This window comes from Gossypium arboreum, chromosome 13 (assembly GCF_025698485.1).
Source record: "Gossypium arboreum isolate Shixiya-1 chromosome 13, ASM2569848v2, whole genome shotgun sequence".
NCBI lineage: Eukaryota > Viridiplantae > Streptophyta > Magnoliopsida > Malvales > Malvaceae > Gossypium > Gossypium arboreum.
In genome coordinates this window covers 128,672,050-128,697,051 of record NC_069082.1, presented here as the reverse complement: position 1 = coordinate 128,697,051, position 25,002 = coordinate 128,672,050, and the positions used below count along the sequence as shown (strand labels likewise).

Below are 25,002 nucleotides of genomic sequence, written 5' to 3'. Positions count from 1 at the left end.
GACTCAAAAAATAAATTTAGGATAAAAAGAATAAGCATGTTTAAAATATTGATCAAGCTCAAGTTTAAATATTCATGGCCCAAGCTCAACTTAAATCTACTTGTTTTTTGAGGTTTAAATAGTACTATAGGTTTTTTGAGCGATCGAGTCAAACATTAGTTCAAGCTTGGAATTTTTTAAAAATTTGATTTTTGATTCAACTCAACCCATGAACACTTTTATCCAAAATGGGATTCGATTAATCACTTACTAATATAAACGAGATTGAACAATACTTGAAGCACATAGCTCGAGTCAGATTAAACTTAGATGAGCATAAAATATATTAATATTACACATAAACTTAACCAAAACCAACTCATAAACACTTCTACTTATAACACACCATATAAAAAATAGAAATATTACTCGTTTGAATACATTTGAACCGTAATCACAATGCGAATCAAGTTTTTTCCTTTTTTTTCTTTTATAAAAGCCAATAGAGCATAATTTTATCTCTACTTTATAATATCATTAATTAATTAGTATAAATAATTAATATCTATTTCAATTGAAACATTAAAATGAATTTTTCGTAAAAATAACCATTCTAAGATGGTATGATTTTTATTTTTATTTGGTTAAAAGAGTGTTCCCGTGAAAAATCCGCATCCATATTTTAATAAGAATAATTAATAGTATCAATTATTTAGGTTAATTAAATATATAAAATGAAAATATAGGTATTAAATTTCAAATTTAAGTATAATAAAAGGATCAAAATTATAATTTCACCTATAAGATTTTCCGATCTATTAAAAAGTCGAAAAAGATGGAAAATAATAAGACTAAGTGCTACATGGCAAGTTTATTGTGGTTAAGGGGTCCTTTTCTTTAATGGGTTTAAGACTTGTGAACAGATAAAAAGATAATTTTTTTATTGGAGCTTTGAGGTTTTCCAAAATTTTCTATTGCTTGATTTTTAGGTTTTGAAACTTGAAAACGACGTCGATACGTTGTCGTTTCATATCAAGGTTGCATTCGAATCGCAATTTCAAGACAAAAATAAATCAGTAAAGGTAAAAATGCCATGGAGGTCATTATATTAAGAGTTTGATTACATTTTAACCCCTCTATTCAAAAAATGAACGAATTAATTATTGCACGTTAGATCAAAGAGCAAAATATTTTTTTTTGTTAAAAATTCCATCCATTTCTAGTATAAAGGACTAAAATGGTCCATTTAATAACAGAGGAAATACAGGGACCTCTTAGGCTTTTTAACCCTTTATAATCTATACAAAGAATGGACATGCTTCAGCTATGTAATTGCAGTCAACAATGGCAGTCTCTAAAATTTGCTACTAATAGCATTAGTATTTGAAGCACTTCCTATTATTAGTCCCCTAGTTCAACAAAAAAACCATGATAGAAAAAGATGAAGAAATATTTCGGTTCCATGTTAATGGTCTCAGATTATCAGTTAAGAGAGAATCAAAGTAGATATACCAATGAATCACGAAATGCTATGGTCCTTAAAATATGATTATAAATGCCAAGAAAATCCATCCTTTCTAATCTATGGAAATGAAAAAGAACATGCTTCAGCTATGTTATAGCAGTCAACAATGGCACTCTCTAAAATATGTGACTAATAGCCTTAAAATTTGAACCATTTCCTATTGTTAGTCAAATTATTTAACAAAAATCATGCTAGCAGATATTGACAAAGAAGGAGCAACATTTCAGTTCCATGTTCATGGTTCTTGGATTGTCGGTTAACACAGAATCAAACTCGAAATACCAATGAATCACAAAAATATTATTACAAATGAAAAGAAATGCGTCATTCATAATCTATGGGAACCAGAAAGAACATGTTTCAACCATGTTATCGCAGTCCACAATGGAAGAATCTAAAATTGGCTACAGATAACATGTAAAAACTAGCAGTAGAATTCGTAAAACTTGGTCAAGTTCTTTCATTCAACTAACCTTTTGGGTGATTCTAGCAGGCATAGAAATGAATGGTTCATAAGTTCATATGAATTCTTCAATGAGCGGCTGGTAGAAAAGTTTGTAAGCTTCCAAAACTTCGAGATACCACATCGCTTCTCGATCCGGAAATGGAGATAAATCAACAATCTTATGAACCTATTAACAGCAATGATCAAAGTGTTGAAAGGAGGGGGGAAAAAAAACAATGTTTCATCTTAAGATTTACAGCAAACAAGATTGAAGCATATCTTGAGAATATATTAACTTCCATTTCTAGATTTTTTTAATGATTTCAATTGAGATAGATGCAGTAAACAAAAGATTGATCAGATTTTATAGAAGAAACTAGTAAGGGTGTAATCGAGCTGAGCAAACTTCAAGCTATAAGGGAAAACGAGCTCTACTCGAAAATTTTAAGCTTGAAGCTCTGCTTGAGCATGATCTTCTTTCACAAGCTCAAGCTCGATTTTAAATAAAAAATCAAACTCTTGATTATGCTCAAACTCAAATTAGGATTCAAGTTTTTCAATACAAGTTAAATATAAGCAACGATCAATTATGCTCAAATATAAAGATACTTGAATTCGATTTGCTCACTAGATCGTACTCGGACTCCGAATCTTAATATTTTTCGAGTCAAATCCGAGTAATTGGAGAGTACATTGCTCTTTTCCCCTCTTAAGAAACTAGCAATTAACAAAAAGGACAGAAAACAAAATTTATGACATGAAATTGAAGAAATTAAAAGGGAAATTCAAGTACCTTAATAACAGGAATATCACCTGTACGGACAAAGTATCCTCCCACCACCATTACATACATGCCTGCAAAATTTTTAAATTAAAAAAAAAAGAACAAGAAAAAAACGCGCCATTGGAAAAAGAATGGCGAAAACAAAAAACCTGTTTTCCATTGACGTTGACGGAAATCACCGGAGAGGTTAAGCTCGACGATGCCAGTGCTATCGTCGAGAAGCAGGTGATCTTCGTCGTCGTTTGAAACCAAAACGCCCTAGTTCAAAAAGAAAAAGGTAAAGAAGGAAAGGTAAAAATAATATGGAATTTGACTGTAAGGGAAAGGGAAAAGGAACCTGAAGCCAGACACGTTGAAAGAGGATGCCGCCAAGGGTTAAGGCGCTTTGTGAAGGTGTTCCTCGAGCGTCTTTTAGTTGACCGCATAGCAGTTTCAGCGCTGCTAAACTATAGTCCATCTCCGCCGTGTGCGGTTTCTTTTCCCTCTCTGATGAAATGAGGCTTTTCTGGTTTTCCCGGGATATTTATTTTAGAAGTTTGGTCAAATTTTTCTATTAGCCCTTGTAGTCTTCGGATTCTTATTTTATGCTTATGTTCTAACTTCGTGTTATAATTTTCAAATCACAATATCATGGCATAAATTGTAAATTTAATCTTTAGTTTTTAATTTAATTATTTTTAATTCATACACTTTTTAATTTCGAAACTTTAATCTTCACTTGAACAATTATTTTCAGTAAAGTCGTAACTAAGGTCAAGGGTGAAGGCAATGGTCCTCAAAATTCAAATGCTCGATTCAATTTCGGTTATTTTTTATTTAATTTGATTCAATTAAAATTTAGCTATTATTTAAAAGTATTCGAGTTTGAAATTGTAATTATTTGAATCAATTTAAATTTTTTAAATGTATAATTAATTTTATTTTTTATGGTATAAAAAGATATTTTTTATATATACCTAAAATATTGAAAAACTTTAAATACGAAATAAAAATATTTATTTTAGTTTTAAAAATAAATATAATAAAATATTTGTAATTTTTTTCCAAACTCCGGATCCAACCAAACTGTTATCGTCCCTACCTACAGTATCCCGTTATTTTTTTACTACATAAGCTACAAGTTATTGGACTACCATTTTGTACGCACCTTTCATCTGCCAAAACCTTCCCCGTTGCAATTTCAACTGATCTTGGCCACCATCTATATTCGGTTTTCGCAAGTCCTCGGTATTCTTTCAACATTACGGCAACGTCTAATTTGATGACGCTAAACGTAATTGAGCTCGCGAAATATACTCACAGTCGGAGATTTATCCTCTCGGACATTCTCAATATATCCGAGTAAATCTTATTGCCTCCGATCTCTTCTCCTGTGGCTCCCGCCGCAACACGTAGTATGTCTTCGATGAGAGCAATGTTTCCCATTATGTCAACGTGTGCCATGCTCTTAATACCACTAGTCAGCGGCTTGCTCTGGTACTCACGTACGTATGTATTGATACCGGACGGATTAAACCGAGTTCTTCCTTTCCAACCTTTAGCACACATGAATCCGGCGCTTAAAACCGGTACACTTTCGTCTCCGTCCGCAAAATATACTCCACTTTTCAAGCAACTACGGTCTTCTCCATCGACTGAGGTATCGATTTGGTAAGGAATACGTTTGCACTTATTGCTTGGTGATAGCTTGTACACATATGATCTTTCGGTAGGAATTCCAACACCATACGAGCAATATATCTCCATGTTCGGAGCATCGGGTAATCTGAAAAAACACAATGCATATAGTCTATGTTACCCGAAACCGAAAGTATTCATTTTCGACACATACCTATGTCAAAATATACTTACTTCATTTCAAGTGGATTAGACCAGAATTTGTAATGGTTGTATTTAGGATCATCGAGATTGTCTGCAATTCCGTGCGAAAAATGAGCTTCAGTCCGATTCATCATTTTTGGTGCCACGAAACGTAACAGATCAAAAAGAGTTGTTGCTGTGTAAGCTTTATCTGCTGCCCCGATTTTTTGTATGCTTTCCCGGCTCATCTCGTCATACTCGGTCCATGCTTCCCCGCATGATGAGTTGAAGTTCCGGGACGCACTCATGTGCAAAATTTCCTAATAATGAAATGTTGGTATCCATGAGATCTTTGACACAATGAAAACTGACTCGAGATCCACTATAGACTCGAATACCGTAAATATTGTCATACCTTTAAAACAGCAGTAGGAAGCTGTGAAGAATGTAACACTGAAGCTGCCTTGCCAAAAGAGATAATTCTACCGTACTTAACCGGATCTTTCACTCGGAAAACTTGTTTCGCGTTGCTTTTATTGACATTATTGTCACTCGGAGATAACCGAAAGTATCTTTTCTTAGAAAAGTCGCAAACATGCTCCTCCTCCGGTGACCAGTCCATGTTGCCCCAAATGGTCTCTCCTCCTTTAGGCATCAATGACACAACGGAATCCCATGTTCGAGACACTCGCATGACATGCTCTAATGCTCGAAGCCCTAAAGTACCCGAATCCAAAACTCCCGGTACCATTGCTCTACAAAATCCAAAACCATAAAAATACGGTGATTTAACTTTAATTGTATGTGTAATGTCATATAATAAACCGATATAACTAACCTGAAATAAGCAACGTCTTTGCCCTCGGCAGAGAGTATATTGCTAACAGCCTTTGGAACACCAAGAAATGACGGGCCGATGTTCACAATTGCCTTGATATGTTCAGCGCACCAACCCAGGCCACCACCACCTCCCATCGGAGGTGGCGTTTCGACCCATTTAAGGAAGTGAAGAAAATAGGCTACTCCCATGGAATGAGGCACAACTACCACTTTTTTATTGCCGTTGGCTCGATACATTAACTCAATTTTACTCTTTAGCCTACTAAGAGCACGGTCCCGAACCTGTGTATCAATTGACAAATATGCCAATAAGAACTCGACGATAACAATTGATCGATGAAGAAGTAAGGTATGCATAACCATTGCCAAACGATATGATAACATGACACGAACTAATGCACAAAAGAATAAACTAAACGAAACATGAACACGGAATACCGGAACAGGGAACCGACAAGTTGAAAATAGCTATTTGTACCTCTGTATTCTGGAAAGAGAGTCTCCAATCATAAGCAGCCATATGCAAATTCTTCCCCTCATAGCCGATTTTCGCCAAATTTTTAACGAGAACGTCCCACACAAAGTATCCCGGAGCTGAATAGTCCGCTCCAAACAGTCCTGGAACAGGACGAACCCGTATTCCCGGTGGGTCGAGGCCGGTTTCGTTGTGCAAAGACAAGTGCTCTAACCAACACAATGGCCTAAACATCAACATATTTCAATAAAATTAAATCCAAACAAAAAACATATATAATAAAGCATATAAATTAACCGAAACATAATACGATATTAGATTATGGTACGTTCAAGACAAAAATATTCTTTCTAAAAACACCTATCAAATGTTTTATGAATCGCGAATGTACATAATAGAACGTTTAAATGTCAAACACGTGTCTAAAAACACAACCCGACACAACAAAATACATTTAAAGACAATTTAGAAAAATAAAAACAAATTTGTACATAATGTCCAAACGTGGGACTAAGTGAACCTAATTGCTAAATTGAGGGACTAAAAATTATATTAACCTTAGAAAAAATAGAAGAATCCAATTCAAGTTCAAGAATAATAAAGGGACTAAAATTATAATTAAAGCAAAAATACGACTACCAAAGTAAACTTAATTGTTGAGAGACTAAGGCTTAGTTTGGATGGGCGGTGTGTTTAGCTCCGGTGAGGTTAAAAATAGCGGTGACGGTGAGATTAGTTATTGTAATGGTAAGATTGGATACTGTAGCGGTGAGATTAGAAATAATGGTGGAGTGTGTGTTTGGATCCAAACCAGCTGTAGCAGTGAGGTGAAAAATAAAAAATGACTATTAAGGACATCAGATTAGAATTGATATATAATAGAAGTTTTTTTAAATTATTTTACTTTTATAAAATTATTAAAATATGTAGATTTATAAATTCATTTAATAAAATATTAAAATGTATATTCTGATATTTTATTATAAATATTTTAATTAATTATATAAATATTTTTATAAAATCTACTTAAAAATATTATTTGTTATCATGAAAATACAAACAATATTATTATAATGAAACATTATTTTTAAATTTAATAAAACTAAAATTTTAAATATAAAAGAGATTGGGATAAAAAATAAAATGAGATATATTTTATCTAAAGTATATAAATTATAAAAAAAAAATCACATCACAAAGGCAAAATGGTAAAAGCATGCCTGCATTGAACTCACTACAAATTTTTTGGCCAGTGAAAAATTCTATTTCTACTGGTGTTGTGTAGCATTTAACGCACTGATGCTGTGCAATCCAAACAGCTTCCATCAGCACAATTACATTAAAATAACACTCAATCTCACCACACCACAGGAAAACGGGCATCCAAAGGAGCCCTAAAAGTTATATTAACCCCAGTAAAATCAAAAGAATCTAATTCAAATTCCAGAATAAAAGTGGGACTAAGACTGAAATTAGACCAAAATTTACTTCCAAGTACCTCTTCAGTAATTGAGTAAAGCCACCACCACCCCAAAGTCGTTTACGAAACAAACCATCAGCACAAGGCTTACCTTCCCACAACTCAAGCCCACCTGTGACAATCCCCGGTACTAAAACCACCGGGTGAATTCCCGTCAACCCTTCACGTTTAAGCCTCACCGCCGGCATTAGTTCCGGCACCTCATGAACCACTGTGAACGGCAAGCAACAGTGGTACAAAAACAAAAGCAACCACCAAGTGGTGCAGAGGTAACCAGTCACCCAACAACATGAATCCAAACATGATCTTCTCCCATGATGTTCCTTAGCTTGTCTCTTCTTTGTTTGGTTCCTTGTTTCGTCGATTCCAAAGCTCAAATTTACAAGCTTTTGATCGGAAGAAGATGAACAGTTGATTGTTGATTCAACGTAGTATGGTTTTCTTAGCCGGAGAAAATTAGAAGCCATTTTTTCCGGCGAGAGTTACCGGCGAGAACAAAACGAATAGCTAGCTATGTAAGTGAAACATCGTGTAAGAAGTAAAGTTGGTGGGATTTAAGAAGTGGAACAGAAAATTAGGGGCAGTTACAGAAATTAAAATGGTTAAATTTTTCTTTAAGTCCCTAAATTCTTTGTATATTTGTAAATTAATCATTTATTTTTATTTCAAGGAATTTACTCCTTTACTTCAAAAAATTCAAGTTTAACACGTTAAAATCTATTCACAATTTAGGTTCATTAAAATTTATTTTTTTCTTTTAAATAGCAAAAAGAATATAAGGTTGAAATATGCCATTGGTTCTTGTACTCTTCAAAATTTAATATTTAGTCCCTTTAATTTTAAATTTCAAAATTTAGGTCAAACATTGTTAATTCAATTTATTTTGTTAAATTCAATTTTATTACAATATCATTTTTTAGCTACATTGCTTTCTAGTGAATTTTTTATTTCAAAATGTTACACCAACAAATTTAACAAAAATAATTAACAATGATAATAATTAGATCTAAATTTTAAAATTAAAAAATAGAGAGACTAAATTCCTAAAATAAAAAACAAGGATTAAATTCTAAATTTGTAAAAAATTATAAAGACTTATAACATATTTTAACCAAATTTAGTTCTTGAAGATAAAAGTAAAAGTATTAAATTTTAAATATATAAAACTACAATGACTTGGACATTAAATATATATATATATATACAAGTGTGAAAAAGGCAAATAATTTCGAAAATTGCATTAAGAAATTAAAAAAAAAAAGCAACATAAACTTAACTTTCTCTTCTTGTTCTTGTTTTTATTTTTATTTTTTTAAGTAAATATGGAATTTAGTAGACACTTGTCTCGGTATTTACATGCATGAAGGGATCACCCTTTGTCACCTGGCGTATTCTCCATGTATCGAGACGTTACTAAATTATTCTTTCCTTTTCACATTTAACATATGCATTCATATTATATTTAAAGTAAACTTGTTATTAAGTTTATATTATTTTCCTTCAATTTTAAAAGATTATAAAATGTTTATTAGATTATTTGAAAGATTTTATTTTAAATTATTAAGTTGTTAAAATTATTATTGTATAGTTTTCAACCGAAAATTTTATTCTTTTTTTTTATGAAATAACTTTAAACATCGTGAATCTACAAATTAAAATTCAAATAGTTTTCTTCTTCGATCTCCAACATTGATCGTCAGATTGATTCTTAGATTGGTATTAATTCACTATACTGATAATCGAATTGTCACTTAAAACAAAAATCCTTAACATTCCAATGACTTAAATAAAAATTTTCGAATACTTCAATATCTATTTTATAAATTTTTGAAGTTGAGTGACAAAAAACATAAATTTACTAATAATTTAAAGACCTTAAGTGAAATTTACCCTTTATTTAAATATTTTTTTCCCTAAGATGCCTTACGATGAAATTGTATTAAAATTATTATTAATTCGTCAAAATCATACAAATGTTCAACATTATAGAACCTAAAAATTGATGAAATGGAACTTCTTTTTAGAAAAACAAAAATTTATGAAACCGAAGCCACAAATTGACAAATTTGTTAATAGTCCAAAGGGAGACAAGAAAAAGGGAGACAAGAAAGGAGCAACCTCGTCTAAGTCGTCTTCTATTTTCTCTCTCTCTATATATACAAATATTTAATAATTTTATTATAGATTCTCATCATATCATTCTTTTTAATATGATCACTTTCTAATTTATAAATAAAAGAATAATACACATTAACATGTTCAAACTCACGTCTTATTACATTAACAATAATATCCATGCATATTATATACTATTATTATTATAATTATATTAAATTAGTTATATCATATACTATTTTGTATATATATGGACTAACCTTGATGATCGGTTCTGCATGTCTTTTTGGGAAATCATCTTTAATTTCTTCGGGTTTTTTCAAATCTTTTTTTCAGTGTTTTATGATGTTTGCTAGGGAGATTTTAAGCTCAAGTTTTACTGAAGAGAGAAGATGATCGGTTCATTTATCTATATTTTTCTTCTGTTATTGAATGGTATTTTACTTTTTGATCTTTTTAAGGTTTTATTTTTTATTCAATAAATTCAGTCCGCTATTATTATTTTAAAAACATAATAAAGGACGAAAAATTTGAAAACATGTTTTATATTCTCTAAAATATTTTGTAACGGTAATTTTGTAGTCATTGAATTTTTATTTTTTTAATTTAGTCCTTAATTTTTGAGTCTGTATTATTTTTAAAATTGATAATTTTCGTCAAATTTGAGTCATGTTATTACCTAAGAATTACATTTTCTTTATAAAATAAAAATAGGTGATAACATAATACATTTTGAGTGTTGTCGCATTATTACAAATTCACAACGATCAAAATTGAAAAATGTTGCTAAGTTTTAAAACTACTGCAGAGAAGAAAAAAATTCAATAATTAGATTAGAAAAAGTTGTCAAATTTAGGGACTAAATGTTACGTTATTCATTTTTTAATTGTAAAATAGCTTCTTCTTTTTATTACTATTTCCCGTTATCTAATAAGTTATTTTGAGTGATTACTTTGACACCCATAAATATAGAGTTTGTTCTTATAAAATATGCACTATAAAATTTTCATCGCTTCAATTATAAATATTAAGTTACTCATAATTTTAAGTTAGTGTGGGCCTAATAAACCGAAAATAAAAATTTTAAATATTTAACTTTTTAATTGTGTTTGATAAATATATTAAAATTTTAATTAAAATAAAATTTCCAACAAAAAAGTGTTGAATATGATAAGTAAGTAGATAGTTGTTTGTGATTTAACGTGAAAAATATTAAGTGGATTTATTTTAAAATTTTTTAAATAAATCATTTCATTCAAAATTTATCTTTAAATTTTATCCAAAATTATTAAAATAAAATAAATAATACAATATCAATGAGATTAAAATTGTAAAATAAAAAATTTTAAAAATCAAATTTTAGTATTATCAAACAAAATACTTATATTCGGTGCTTAATTTTGATTATAATATAAAATATATCCTCATATAAAATAATTTTGTATTTAAATTTTAATTATAAAATATATAAAATTTATTTATTTTAAATTTTAATATTTCTAAATAATAAAACGGGATAAATCAAACTTGACCAAATATTTAAAAAATAGAAATTAAAATGAACAAATTCAATTAACCCACCGTCTATGGTTGTGAAATTCGAATCTTTCTTGTTTCTATAAGCTTCTTATATTGGAATTTGAGCTTTATTTTGACCGAAATTTCTAGTGGATAAAAATGAAGGATCTACATCTTTCTCAATCCTTTTTCTTTGTAGACAGTGGAATGCTTTATGCTCTGTTAGCACTATATGAAAACTTTTCATTAAGGGTATCAATGCAGATTTCTGGAATAAAATTTTCAAATATTTTAGAAATTTTATTTTATTTTTAAAAAGTTAGGGGTTTAATTGGAATTTTGTTGTATTAATGAGGATTATTTAAAATTTTCAAAAGAGTTTAATTAAAAGTTTCAAAAATTTAAAGGGGCTTAATCAACATTTTCTAAAAATTTCAAGAGAAAAATAAGAAATTCTCAAATTTTGGGAGGCGTTATCCCCTAAAGGATCCGCCTCTGAATGAAAGTATTATTATTTTTATTTTTAGTATTGGTTATACCTATCCGTGGGTTAGGTTTAACACGAAAAATCAGTCTAAATTTTTATCAAGCTCAACTTGGATTAGAGATATTAAACTCAGTCTCGATTCTGTCCATATTAAATTATTTTTTTATTTTTTAGATACAACTTAACAAGTAAATATTTTTAAAGTAGTAATAAAATTAGCAATAAAATATGAGATATAAAATAACAACTAAATAGTAATAACATAATATATTTTTGTCCAAATCCTCTCACTTTTTGGGTGGGCCTTCAGTCTAGATGGCATGGCCTATGGCCAGGTCTCATCCCAACATTCCAAATACTTCAACCCAATAATATTGATATAATATCTAATATTAGCACAATTCCATGTCAACCCTTAAATAGAAAGATAAACGTGTTTCAACACGAGATGCATTGTTTTGAGTTTATTGATATACATTGTTAATTTTATTGCATAGTCTAATTTTTAGCTTTCTAGTAAAATATATGTTATATATTCCTAGCATTGGATATTTTATGAAAGTATAGGTACCATAAAAAATACACATTAATAATTTAAATATCACATTAAATATTTTTGAAAGTATAGACATCAAATATGACATTATCCCCAAAAATTATACAACGTGTTTAGAATTTTATATTTTATATATTTTATGAATAAAATAAGAGAAGTAGGACAGTTTTGGACAAAATTAGGGTATATGCTGATTTTAGAAATAAATATAGGGATATAATTTTTTTATTTAGGAAAATAGTTCATTTTATTGTTTATTTTAAGTAATAAAAACATCGGCTTATATCTCTTTTTTTAAATTGGCATATATCCCTAATTTTGTTTTTTTTTGATTTTTGGGGCATTGGATAATTTTAATTAATTATCCTTTTATATTAATGAAAGTTACGTTTGTCCAATATAATTATTATGTATTTATCCAATAAAAATGAAATAATCTAAATCATTTAGCTTGTTTTAATGAAATCATTTAGCATTTAATTAAATAATATGGACTCAAATTTTTCATATTTTTATTTTTAAAATAATTAAACATTAATTAATAGAATCAAATTAATACAACTTAAGTTACATCTAACCTCCAAGATTTTAAAACATTAATTATAATTATTTTAAGAGAAAATGCAAAAAAGTTTTTGAATTTGATATTTTATTTATATAAATTCATATATATTTATTATATACATTTTATATAAAAATATTTCCATTATATTACAAATAAAATTTTGTATTTTAATTTAGACTGAAATAAACTCTTATGAAGTAATGACGGAAAATAACTATTTTTCTACTTATTTGGTTAATTAAGTTGATTATTAATCAAGACTTTAATTTATTTTGTTTATAATATAATAAAAATCATATAAATCTATTAAAATAAATATTATATATGTAAAATTTGAAGATTAATTAATATTAAAAATTATATTTGTTAAAGTTAAAACGTTTAAAAACTGAATCTATCGTCAAAACGGTCAAATAACTATTTTTTTATTTATCCGATTTGGTTATCGATTATAATAGTTAAAAATATTTTTAAAATCCATAAAAGTTATTTAAAATTATTAAAAAAATTACAAAGCAGGTTGAACCGTTAAAATTTTGTCTTGATTTTTGGTTTTTACTAGTTTACTTGAAGACTGATTCAATCCTTATGTTTGGACCGAAATATTAATTAGTTCCTGGTTGATTAGTCTAGTATGGTTCAAATAACAAGTAAACTATTTTTCAAGGTTATTTGAATCGAAATGATTAGTCAAACTAGTTAGATGGAAAATGGATTAAGAACAGGTCTAAAGAAAGACATTGAATTGATTGATTTGGGAATCAATACAAATCGATTGAATTGATAAAAAATTGATTGAACTTGACAGTTGAACTGATTGATATATATATTTTTATTTTTATGATTTTAATAAATTATTTAATCGAACAAAATGAATTGATGAAATCAATCAAATTAATTGAATCTAAAATTGATGGACAAACAGGTTCAATTACTCATTTAGTTATAGAAACCTTCCTAATTTTCTATATATTATAAAACTTTGCAAAAATTATTATTTTCAAGATATTAATAACATTATTTAATGTATTATAGATAATACCGAATAGTATGAAATAATAATCCTTAATTAATCCTTGTATCCAATCTACTTAACGGTCCATCCAGCAATGATCCTCTGTTACAAGCACAGTCTACAACCTTTCAAATCTTCCACGTGTTTCACTATTTAGTCGAGTACAACTAGTAGTTATATAATCGCGAGTACGCTTTATTCCCACCCCCCTGATTTATTGTAGCTCTGTCAGGGGGTCGCATTTCCCTCCTTTTCACCACTTTTTCCCTCTTTATATATCAAATCTTACGTAGATTTTCTTTTTCTCTCGTGGCTGATTCTTCATTGTCACAGCCGGCGTTTAGAGATCGTAGAAAAATATACCGGCGTTCGTTTTCAAATGGCGGCGAGAATGGATCTGGACGGTAGGCCGATAAAGCCGATGACGATATGCATGATCGGAGCCGGAGGCTTCATTGGCTCTCACCTTTGTGAGAAACTGATGGCGGAGACACCGCATAGAGTGCTTGCATTGGATGTTTACAATGATAAGATCAAACATCTCCTCGAGCCCGACTCTTTGCCTTGGGCTGGCCGTATCGAATTTCACCGAATTAACATCAAGCATGATTCTAGGCTAGAAGGCCTTGTCAAGATGGCAGATCTCGTAATTGCTTGCTCTTTCTTTATACATTTTTGATACCATTGCTATTTTTTTCTTTTGCTGGACTTCGTTTGCAGGAGATCATGGATAATTTGAATTTCTCTTTATTTCTATGTAAAATGCTTTAATAAATCTGGTTTTCTTTGGTTTTTATATGTTAGATCTGGTTTTCTTAAGCTAATTTACTCTCATTGTTGTTTAGAAGTTGGGTTTTCTGATTTGTTTAACTGTTTTGTTGACTTAAATAAATTTTCTTACTGGATTTACGGAGAGTTTTTTATGGCAATGTAGACGATAAATCTTGCGGCGATCTGTACTCCGGCAGATTACAATACGCGTCCACTGGACACAATTTATAGCAATTTCATTGATGCACTTCCTGTGGTAAGCATTTTTTACTTATGACTGGTTTTTTCTCCTTTTTTTTTGTGTCAATTTTTAATTCCCTTCTCAGTTGATTGATATTGATGTGAGTGAGTTTGAGATTTGATTGTTATTGCGCCTTTTCATATCAAAATCGACATTGATTTTTTTTTTTTATGTTGATTTGTTGTTTGGTAGGTGAAGTACTGTTCTGAGAACAGCAAACGTCTCATTCACTTCTCTACTTGTGAAGTTTATGGCAAAACCATTGGAAGCTTTCTTCCTAAAGATTCTCCTCTCCGTAAGGTAACATTTCGCTATCTATCTTTTAATTATTTAACTGATTAGCTTTTGGAATTCATAATTTTGCTTTCAACAGTGTAATTTATTTGGCTTAGTAAAGATCTACTGGTTATATAAAGAATCTTTTATGCATTCCATAATTCATGTTATAGGATCCTGCTTACTATGTTCTCAAGGAAGATACTTCGCCTTGCATTTTTGGTTCAATAGAGAAACAGAGGTGGTCGTATGCATGTGCTAAGCAATTGATCGAGAGGCTTATCTATGGTTAGCATCTTACCAAATGGTCCAGCCCCTATTGGGAAGCCTCGGGCATAACTTAGTGACTGCTTTTATTATTCATTGCAGCTGAGGGTGCGGAGAATGGCCTTGATTTCACCATTGTGAGGCCTTTTAACTGGATTGGACCAAGGATGGATTTCATTCCCGGCATTGATGGTCCAAGTGAAGGAGTTCCAAGAGTTCTGGCATGCTTTAGTAATGTTAGTTGAGCTTTCTTTGAAGCCATTTAGATTTTCTTGTTTGTCTTAGTTCTGATGATGAATTTTCTTCCTCATGGTTAGAATCTGCTACGTCGTGAGCCACTTAAGCTTGTTGATGGTGGCCAATCCCAGAGAACTTTTGTTTACATTAAGGATGCCATTGAAGCTGTTCTTTTGATGATTGTAAGTATTATTAACTGTTCCCTCATCCCTACAGCCGCCACGCGAAAACATAGTATCTAAACAAGCTGTGCCATTTATGCAGGAAAACCCAGATAGGGCCAATGGTCATATTTTCAATGTGGGTAACCCAAACAATGAAGTCACAGTTAGGCAACTTGCTGAAATGATGACTCAGGTGAATTACACGATTGACATATTATTGTATTTGTTGATATCGATATTTTGGTCGCATGTAAGTATTACTGTTTGCCCTCGGATGCTTCAGGTCTATACCATGGTTAGTGGAGAACCTATGTTGCAGTCACCATCTATTGATGTCAGCTCCAAGGAATTTTACGGTGAGGGATATGACGATAGCGACAAGAGAATCCCTGACATGACCATAATAAATAAACAACTCGGTATTGTCTCGTAATCTTTAGTTTTCTCCTTATGTTAATTATATTATCTGACTACCGTTTGAAAACATCGTTAAGGTTGGAACCCCAAGACATCCCTTTGGGACTTACTTGAATCGACTCTTACCTACCAATACCGGACTTACGCCGAGGCCATTAAGAAGTCCATGGCAAAACCAACTGCATCCTAAAGGGGCAAGATTGTTTAGACCACGCACACAAGTAAGGACTCGCGTAAAATATATGCTTTTGTTCTTTTACGTTTGGATTCTTAAAATTCTTTTTAGGAAGTCTTATATATAAATATATCTTCATTGTTGATTTTGGTTTATATTTTTTAGACTTGTCTGCATCTGTAGTTAAGTTCTTAGTGTGGTACTTTTATATGGAAACATTAGATTTTTATTGTTTTAGCGTTATATGTTATTATTTCAATAGAAAGCTTTTGGACTCCATTTTCTGATTTCTGGATTGTGCTGTATTTATACTCTCTCGGGATTTTGTTTCTTAAATTATATTATTTTATAATTTTCATGTAAGTTGAAGTTCAGCACTACCGAGGGCCTGTTTATTATTATTATTTTTTGGGGTTGTCTAAATTAGAATATTAATCAAGTGATAATTAATCTACTTGTTCATTTAAATAGCACTGTACCAATTTCGTTGACATTTCAGCTTTTTTTATTGGATGGACGATCACAAACAAATTCCAAGTATTTACTAACATCAATTTTATATTGAAAAACGAAATAAAAGAAATTTTCTATGGACATAATTTTTAGACGTTGAGCTCATTGAAGGGATACATTTATCCGGTTTTAAATTAAAATTAAAATATATTCATTACAACTCAATTGATACAATTCTATTTTGAATTCTTCTTATTTATTTATTTATTTATTTCTCATATTATTTATAATATGTAAAACACATTTTATACTAAATATATATGTTTTTTTAAATACTTATATTTTCAAAGATGATTCAATTCAATTTTTTAACACTTTAGTCCTCAATTACAATATGTGAATGAGATTTTGGTAATGTAGAACATTTTGAGTGATTTGGATTGAATCCTATATTCTAATCTAAGTCTCTCTATAGACATTATTCAAACTTATTTTGACCCACGTTAAGTATTTTGATCGTAATCATAATTAAACTTAATAATTATTTTGACATACTTTTAATATTCAAGTCTCATCTCTTATGTAATATTAAGTTTTAGCATTCTATAAACATGCTAGAAAATCATCGGGAAAATAACTAACATAATATTAGTTATGGAATTAAAAAGGAATAAAAAAAGAGTTAATCTTGCCGATCTTAAATTTCTAGTGGGTAAATTACACTCAAGTTCATTAAATTATTAGTAAGTTTACGTTTTGATTATTCAACTTCAAATTGTTATGAATTAATCATTGAACTATTCAAAAAAATATCATTTGAGTCATTAGGTTGTTAAAATCGTTATTTTATGATTTTTTTCTGTTCGCACTGCTTGCACTAATCGAAAGTTCTCATTTCCTTTTTCTTCTACAGTTCAGTTTTTTTCATCAAACAACTTTTAATCTCGCGAGTCTATGAATCAAAATCCAAATAGTTTTCTTTTCCGATCTTTGACACTAGTCGTCATATGTACTTAGAACTAATGTATGTTTTTCTACTCATTGATGAGTATTGATTTGCCGTATGGATCGTAGAATAGTCACTTAGAGTTTGCTAGCTGGAACTTTTTGAAGTTTAGTGACTAAAAAATAAACTTACTATTAGTTTAGTGACATTGAGCGTAGTTTACCCACTTCTAATAGACAGAAAAAAGCCAAAATAATAATAATAAAAGAGTAAAAATCCACGTCAACACCTTCTTCCCACCAGTGTAGCGGCTGATCAAAACTGACTCTCACCCAGTCCTACTTCGAAGTTCAAAACAAACTAAATTCAATTACCTTTTTATTTATTTTTTTTCTTTGATTTAATTTTCGCTTCCACTTTCTCGCACAAAAAAAAATGTCGATGTCATCACCGCCACCACGTTTCAAGCTCTCCGCTCTTTCCAATGGCGGAGGCAACGGTTCAATGACAATCAATGTGATCGGAACCAGGAATTTCGCTCGTTTCAAAGGGATTATCGAGATCGAATCTCGATTGAAATTAACTTCATCTCGCTTCAAACTCTCCGGTTTTTCCACGCTTCATTGCGTTAGGCCGCCTGATTCCGCGGGTAACACGACAGAAAATGGCGAAATTGGTAGTGAATCCAGTGTTTCAGACATTGGAATCAGTGATCAAGAGAAGATTGGTGGTGGCTGTGGCGGCGGTGGACGTGATAATGGAGGTAATGATTCGTTTGGTGGCGGTGGAGGTGAGGATGAAGAGGGGAAAGAGTTTGGACCGATATTGAAGTTTGAGGAGGTGAAGAAGGAAGCGGAAGCTAGAGGAGTGAAACTGCCTTCCGATATGATGGATGCTGCGAAAAGTTACGGAATTCGTAAATTGTTCCTTCTACGGTATTTGGATTTGCAGGTTCGATTATAAATGAAGCTTGAACATTTTTTTTTTCTTTTGTGATCATTGTTTTTTTGTTTGGTTGATGAGAAAATGGAGGGAAAAAATGAGCTGAAGGAAAAGTGGGAATATTTGTCGTTTAGGAATTTATGGATATACGTAAAAAGGTTAAAATATTATTAAGTCCCTATACTTATCATTTCTTTAAAATTTAGTCCATTACTTTAATTTACTGTAAGCATAATTATTAACACCGTTGATTTTTAATTAAATTTGAGTTTATTTACATTGTTCTTACCTTCGTTATCAAATGATTTTTTTTAATATTATACCAATAAATTTAACAAAAATATTTTAACGGTGAAAATGGCTTGGAAAGATATTTGATGTTTTTTAATTTTTGCCATTTTTGTTGACAGGGATCGATTTGGCCACTTGGGTTTTTAATGAAACACTGTTCTATGCTTCGAGACCGAATGCTAGCAGATCCTTCATTTCTTTTCAAAGTTGGAACAGAGGTTTGTTGAGTGCAATTTTCTTTATAGTGTATTGGGTAAATAATAATATGCCTTTTTTTGAAGCTCGGTAAAAAGTACGATGGAATCTCTTATATTAAGAGTTTGATTGCATTTTGCTCATTTTATTTAAAAGTTAGTAAATTAATATTTATATGTTAGATTAAAAAGCTTGTTAAAAAAATTCATTCATTTTTACTGTTAAAAATTGGTTCATGTATGTTAACATGAGGCGTACGTGAGACGTTATGCGTAACTGTTTAGTTATTCTGTCAACTATGCCAGATTTTAACCGTAAAAATGGATGAAAATTTTAACATTTAACAATTAATTTACTTTTTTTTTTAATTTATAAGAATTAATTTACTCATTTTTAACTAAATGGGTAAAATGTATTGCAAATGTATTGACTATTAACATTAACCATGTATGCTTTGATGTTGTTCTTCAATATCGAAGGAAGTGAATTCCTGCATTTAGTTAAGTTGTTAATTAAAAGAACAACTGAAAAAGTAAAATGTAGATATGAATATAAGATTTGGTTACACAGTTTCAAAAACTTTTCTACGTGATATGGTTGAAAGAATAATTTATTATATTAATAATATTAAGATTTTTCCTTGAAAGCTTATCGAACTGATAATAAGTTGTTAAAGTTTGATTATAATGTACACGAACTGATAATAAGTTGTTAAGATGAACTAGATTTGTTCTCTCTTCAACTCAATAAACAAGTAAACAAGACTTTTTTAAGTAGGTAATGTAGACTAGTAAATCTTTAGCTAGTGTCGTAATAAGTCCTAAAATTATGCTTCGATACAGAGATTTTCATGAATTTAAATAAATTCAGATAAAGTTATTGCTTAATTGATATTTAACACGATAAAATTCATGTATTTGTTGATCAAAATACGCCAACCACATATAGTAGGTTGCACAACCGTTCTGTTGCGAAGTGAGTTACTGCTATTGGTGCAATTAGAACGTGCAACTGGCACTAGCAATTTAATTGTGGTTCTATGTGATTTGCAGTTTATGCTGATTGTTTTAAAGGGTTCTTTAAGTTTTGGCACTTTTGGTTTCTTCTATGATAGGTAGGGATCGATTCTTTTTGCGCAACATTTGCGGAAATGAAGAAAAGAGGAGATGCCTTTTGGTCGGAGTTCGAGTTGTATCTTGCCGATGTTTTAGTTGGCTTAGTGATCGATGTTGCTTTGGTTGGCATGTTGGCACCGTATGCTCGTTTCAGTCAACCATCGGCGCCATCCCGAGGTTTATTTGGGAGCTTACAACAGGCTTGTTCTGCTCTTCCTAGCAGGTCATCATTTCATAGCAACAATTTATGTCCTACGACTCTTATTTCATGGTTTATCAAAAGCATCATTGAACTTTTTTGCTCTTGCAGTGTTTTCGAAGCCGAAAGGCCGGGATGTACATTCTCGGCGAAACAACGGATTGCGACATTCTTTTACAAGGTACGGGTAGATAAATAGTAATCAATGATTCTTTATTTTTCTTTTAAGCATTAATGTCCGACACGTCTAGACACGAGTACGAGGATATGACTTCCAAACTCGAAAAGAAATGAACATACCCGTGTTTGATATTTGCATGTGAGCCCGAGTAACATAGACTGTATTATTCTTATCCAGGGAGTATTGTATGGCTCAGTAGGGTTTGGATGTGGTCTTGTTGGCCAAGGCATAGCTAATCTGGTAATGACCACCAAAAGGTATGGTTTTCTCTTCAGACTTTCTCGATTGTTTCTTTCCACCTCCTAAGTTTCTAGTCCGATTATTCCGGGATAATAATTCAGTAGATCAATGATCTAACTGGCTTTCCCGTTTCGTAGTTCCTAGTGAACTTCGTGTCATTACTCTTCTATAGACAAAAACTGATCATGTATAATGTATTGTCTTAGAAGCAAAAACTTGCATGATTTAGAATCCTAGTTCGTTAGGTATGAGAATTGGTTCAAGGACATCGTATTGTCCGTCTTCCACGAACGCTTGATCCGTCTTGCAGAAGGGTAGTGCGTAGTGACACAATTTTGCATCCATGTAACTTCTTCGAATCCGACTGTTTTTCTTTCTTGTTTTTGTTTCGGCATTTGCTTACTTGTATAATCTTCTAAATGATTAGGAGAATACGAAAATCTGACGAAGACATTCCGGTGCCGCCTCTTCTGCGAACTGCATCTCTTTGGGGTATGTTTAAAACTATTTAGATTACTTTTAGCTTAAATTTCATACTACATGATAAGAGCCAATTGCAATGTCTTTGTTTACTTCGGTTTTTCATTTTTCTCAAAGTACCACGCATTTAACTTAAATGTTGTCTTTTTGTATTGCTTAATGGTTTGTTTTGCCATCCGAATCATAGGTGTTTTCCTCGCGGTATCTGCCAACGCTCGTTATCAGATAATCAACGGGTTAGAGCAACTCGTGGAAGCATCGCCGGTCACAAAACAAGTCCCACCGGTTGCCATGGCTTTCACGATCGGGGTCCGGTTCGCGAACAATGTTTACGGTGGAATGCAATTTGTAGACTGGGCCAAATGGAGTGGAGTTCAGTAGGGTGGGAGCCGAATCTCCACAGTCCAAGCTTTTCTTCAATGGCATGGCTGACCATAAAAATAAAAAATGCAGCACCAAACGGACTGTTTGGCAAATTGGATAACGGCAATGCCAATTTATAGCTTTGGAGATTTCCATACTCGGATCGGGAACTAGTTAGTAGATTGATTTATAAATTAATACAGATAAGAAAAAATGAAATCTTTTTTTTTATTTTTTATAATTTATTTAATGAAACTGAATGAATTGATTGATTCGGGAAATGATGGTTTAATTACAAAACTTTATTTTCTAGAATAGAATAAATATTATTGGTAATTAAACTCGGATTGATATCAATTGAATATTTGAATATAAGTTAATGGTTGAATTGAAATAACATTTTGAATACAATGTTATTCTTTTGTTACATGATTACTAAGTTTATTTTCAATTTTAAAATAACGTTCCAATACAAAATAATTTTAGCTATGTTAATAAACAAACCAAAATTTGAAAAACAGATAAATTAAATTTATGAAAATAGAAGTATAACGATTAAATTCCACATTTATGAAGGATACAAAACTTTAAGCAAATTATAACTTTAAAATATTTACACTATAATTTAGTCAGTAAATAAATAATTAACCGGACGTTAATTTGTAACACCCCCAACTCCTATCCCTTGGCAGAATCAGGTTACGGAGCATTACTCGAGTTTACAGATCAAACAGACAGAAATTTCAAACATTTCATATCACTAAAACAATTCACCAAAACATCATTTTAATCCAAATTACAAACATACCAAATCTAAATCAATTTGCCTAGCTCATGAGCACTTAAACGTAGAATTAAATTCACATGCACTTATCTAAAATTAGTTCAATTTACCATGTCATAATATAGCTTTAAAAACAAACACGCATTTATATGTATAAAACCAACCAAAATTAAACTTTTAACCTAATTTACAATCAAACCACAAAATAACTATTATTAGTTAGATACCCTATGTACATGCTGACACAAAAGGAAAAACATCACCACGTTTGAGATTGGAATCGTTGTTGGATGCTGAACCGGCGACCAAACTTAACTACCTGACTTGTGCACGTAAAACAAAACCGTACGCTTAGTATAAATTCAGTAGTCTTTCTATAATCCGAAAATTTAAAGACAAAATAATATAATAGGCACAATTAAATACTAAGCACAATTGAATAATTAAAATTCACATTTATTTATACAATAACATTAACCATTCAATTATTCAATTCATAAATACCTCGTTCATATCATACTCAATTCTCATCATTTGCTATGTAATAGCTTTTCACAATATGATACACATATCATTTAAACAACAATATATTGTTTATTCTATATCCAATTCATGAATCCACAATTTATGTATCTCAGTATATGTTTCAATTCACTGTCCCATTTTCATTTCACATACAATATAATCCAATATCAATTATAAAATTTTATTATTCATTTTTCCCTATTAACTCAACTCGGACTCGGACGGATACACGAATCTAACCAAAACACACCAATTTGACACCTAATGCCTCATATGATAATTCGAAGTAATAATTTGACACCCAGTGTCTTATCGGCTAAACCAAAGTAAATTGGCACCCAATACCTCATCGAATTAATCCGAAGTAATAAATTGATACCCAGTGTCTCATTGAATCGAAGTCAAAGAAATCCCTAAACTCTTCCAATCCTATAGCATGCCATCTATATCCGACTCAGCCCGATACAGTTAATAGAGTTTAATTTCACATTTCAGATATAATCAATATCCAATGCTGATTTTTCATATAATCACATAATTACACCTATATTCATCTCAATTAAAAAATCAATCTATTCAATATATATATCTATCAATTCAAATCATTCAATCAATTATCAAAATATCAATTAATCACCTCAACACTTATCATAAACATTTAATTAAAATAAAATAATTAATAATTAAATTCAATTATAAAAATACAAATAAAAAATTTCAAACTATTAATCATCAACTTTATTTTTTTTCTTATTAGTCGAGAGTTCCGGTACGACGTTACCAATTAATTTTGAAACTTTAAAACTTTGAAACTCCTAAAGATGTTAGCCTCCTTCTTTTCCTTTTTCTTTCTTTGTGTTTCGTTTTAGCTTTCTCTCTTTTTCTTTCTTTTTGGCTTTCTCTCTTTTTCTTTCTTTTTTACTTTTGTTTTATTATAGTATATATATATATATTTACGATTAAGATATAATATTATAATAGCTTAATGATTAAGATATATTATATTATATATTTTAACTTTTAAGTATTATAAATATCAATTTTATGCGGCCCCATTTATAAGCAATAGTATAATTACTTATTTAGTCCCTTTAAATTTTCTTTAATCTATAATTTAATTTTCACCCTTTATGTAATTTAGTTCTTATACCTAATTACTCTCAATTCATGCAAATTCACTTAACCAAAACTTAATTAACTACACAAATAACTTCATAAATATTTTTAATAAATATTTATGAGTTAGGTTTACGAAACGGAGTCTCGAGAATGTATTTTTAATTTGATCATTTTAATTAATTAACTATCGAAACTTTAAATTTTCTTAATGAAACTTTAATACCACCTTAATGACACTCCATAAATATTTATAAAATATTTATGGCTTGGTTTATAAAAACAAGGCCCCGATACTTCATTTTCTAAAACCACTTGAACTTAATAAATCACTTGTATAATATAAATTATCCAATAAAAACCTTTTAAAAAATCATACTTGTCTCTTAAATATTAAATAATAATATTTATGAATTTACTCGTCGGATTTGGTGGCCCCAAAACCACTAATTCGACACCATTGAAAAACGGCCTATTACATAATTATTGGTTAATAAGAATATAATCTCTATTACCATTCTAACATATTGGTTGTTGTAATTTGATTTGGTTAAAATATGATCCAAGTCGTCGTAATTTTTTGTACATTTGAAATTTAGTTACTTTATTTTTATTTATAGAAAATAAATTAGTAAGTTAATGTTTCTATCACTCAATTTTAAAAAATTACAAAATAATCATTGAATTGTTCGAAAGTTTTCATTTAAGTTATTGATCTGTTAAAATCGTTGTTGTATACATTTTTTGTTCGCACTACTTACACCAATTTAAAACTCCCATTTCCCATTTATTTTATAGTTCAAGTTTTTTATAAAATAATTTTAAATACCACAAATCAGAGAATCAAATTTTAAACAACTTTTTTCTCTGATCTTCGACGCTAATGGTAAAATCAACTTGGATTTAAGGTATGTTATTCTACCTGTCGGTGGATACTGATCCACCGTATTGATGGTCAAATTGTTACTTGGAACTCACTAGCTAGACTTATTAATAATCCAATGACTTAAGAAAAAATATTAGAATAATTTAGTGGCTTA

At 30.4% G+C, this 25,002-nt stretch overlaps 4 protein-coding genes across 4 annotated transcripts; 2 read left to right on the top strand and 2 right to left on the bottom strand.

Moving 5' to 3' along the window:
• Positions 1-1,760: 1,760 nt before the first annotated feature.
• LOC108485658 (uncharacterized) lies at positions 1,761-3,296 on the bottom strand. The gene is made up of 4 exons (XM_017789511.2): positions 3,071-3,296; positions 2,883-2,991; positions 2,743-2,804; positions 1,761-2,136 (listed from the first exon to the last, which is right to left on the bottom strand). The coding sequence occupies exons 1-4, from the start codon at positions 3,188-3,190 to the stop codon at positions 2,023-2,025; spliced, it is 405 nt and encodes a 134-aa protein (XP_017645000.1). The 5' UTR covers positions 3,191-3,296; the 3' UTR covers positions 1,761-2,022.
• Positions 3,297-3,727: 431 nt separating this feature from the next.
• LOC108485128 (putative phospholipid:diacylglycerol acyltransferase 2) lies at positions 3,728-7,896 on the bottom strand. Its single transcript, XM_053024650.1, has 6 exons — positions 7,347-7,896; positions 5,852-6,074; positions 5,372-5,655; positions 4,949-5,288; positions 4,585-4,853; positions 3,728-4,498 (listed from the first exon to the last, which is right to left on the bottom strand). Exons 1-6 carry the CDS (start codon positions 7,793-7,795, stop codon positions 4,030-4,032), a joined length of 2,034 nt encoding a protein of 677 aa, XP_052880610.1. The 5' UTR covers positions 7,796-7,896; the 3' UTR covers positions 3,728-4,029.
• Positions 7,897-13,774: 5,878 nt separating this feature from the next.
• On the top strand, positions 13,775-16,495 carry LOC108450357 (UDP-D-apiose/UDP-D-xylose synthase 2-like). The gene is made up of 9 exons (XM_017747936.2): positions 13,775-14,230; positions 14,519-14,611; positions 14,789-14,896; positions 15,046-15,160; positions 15,242-15,375; positions 15,457-15,558; positions 15,641-15,733; positions 15,824-15,959; positions 16,035-16,495. Exons 1-9 carry the CDS (start codon positions 13,964-13,966, stop codon positions 16,145-16,147), a joined length of 1,161 nt encoding a protein of 386 aa, XP_017603425.1. The 5' UTR covers positions 13,775-13,963; the 3' UTR covers positions 16,148-16,495.
• Positions 16,496-17,835: 1,340 nt separating this feature from the next.
• LOC108451211 (protein RETICULATA-RELATED 1, chloroplastic-like) lies at positions 17,836-21,818 on the top strand. Its single transcript, XM_017748932.2, has 7 exons — positions 17,836-18,482; positions 18,884-18,982; positions 20,074-20,297; positions 20,385-20,454; positions 20,632-20,711; positions 21,122-21,186; positions 21,362-21,818. The coding sequence occupies exons 1-7, from the start codon at positions 17,967-17,969 to the stop codon at positions 21,553-21,555; spliced, it is 1,248 nt and encodes a 415-aa protein (XP_017604421.2). The 5' UTR covers positions 17,836-17,966; the 3' UTR covers positions 21,556-21,818.
• Positions 21,819-25,002: the final 3,184 nt, after the last annotated feature.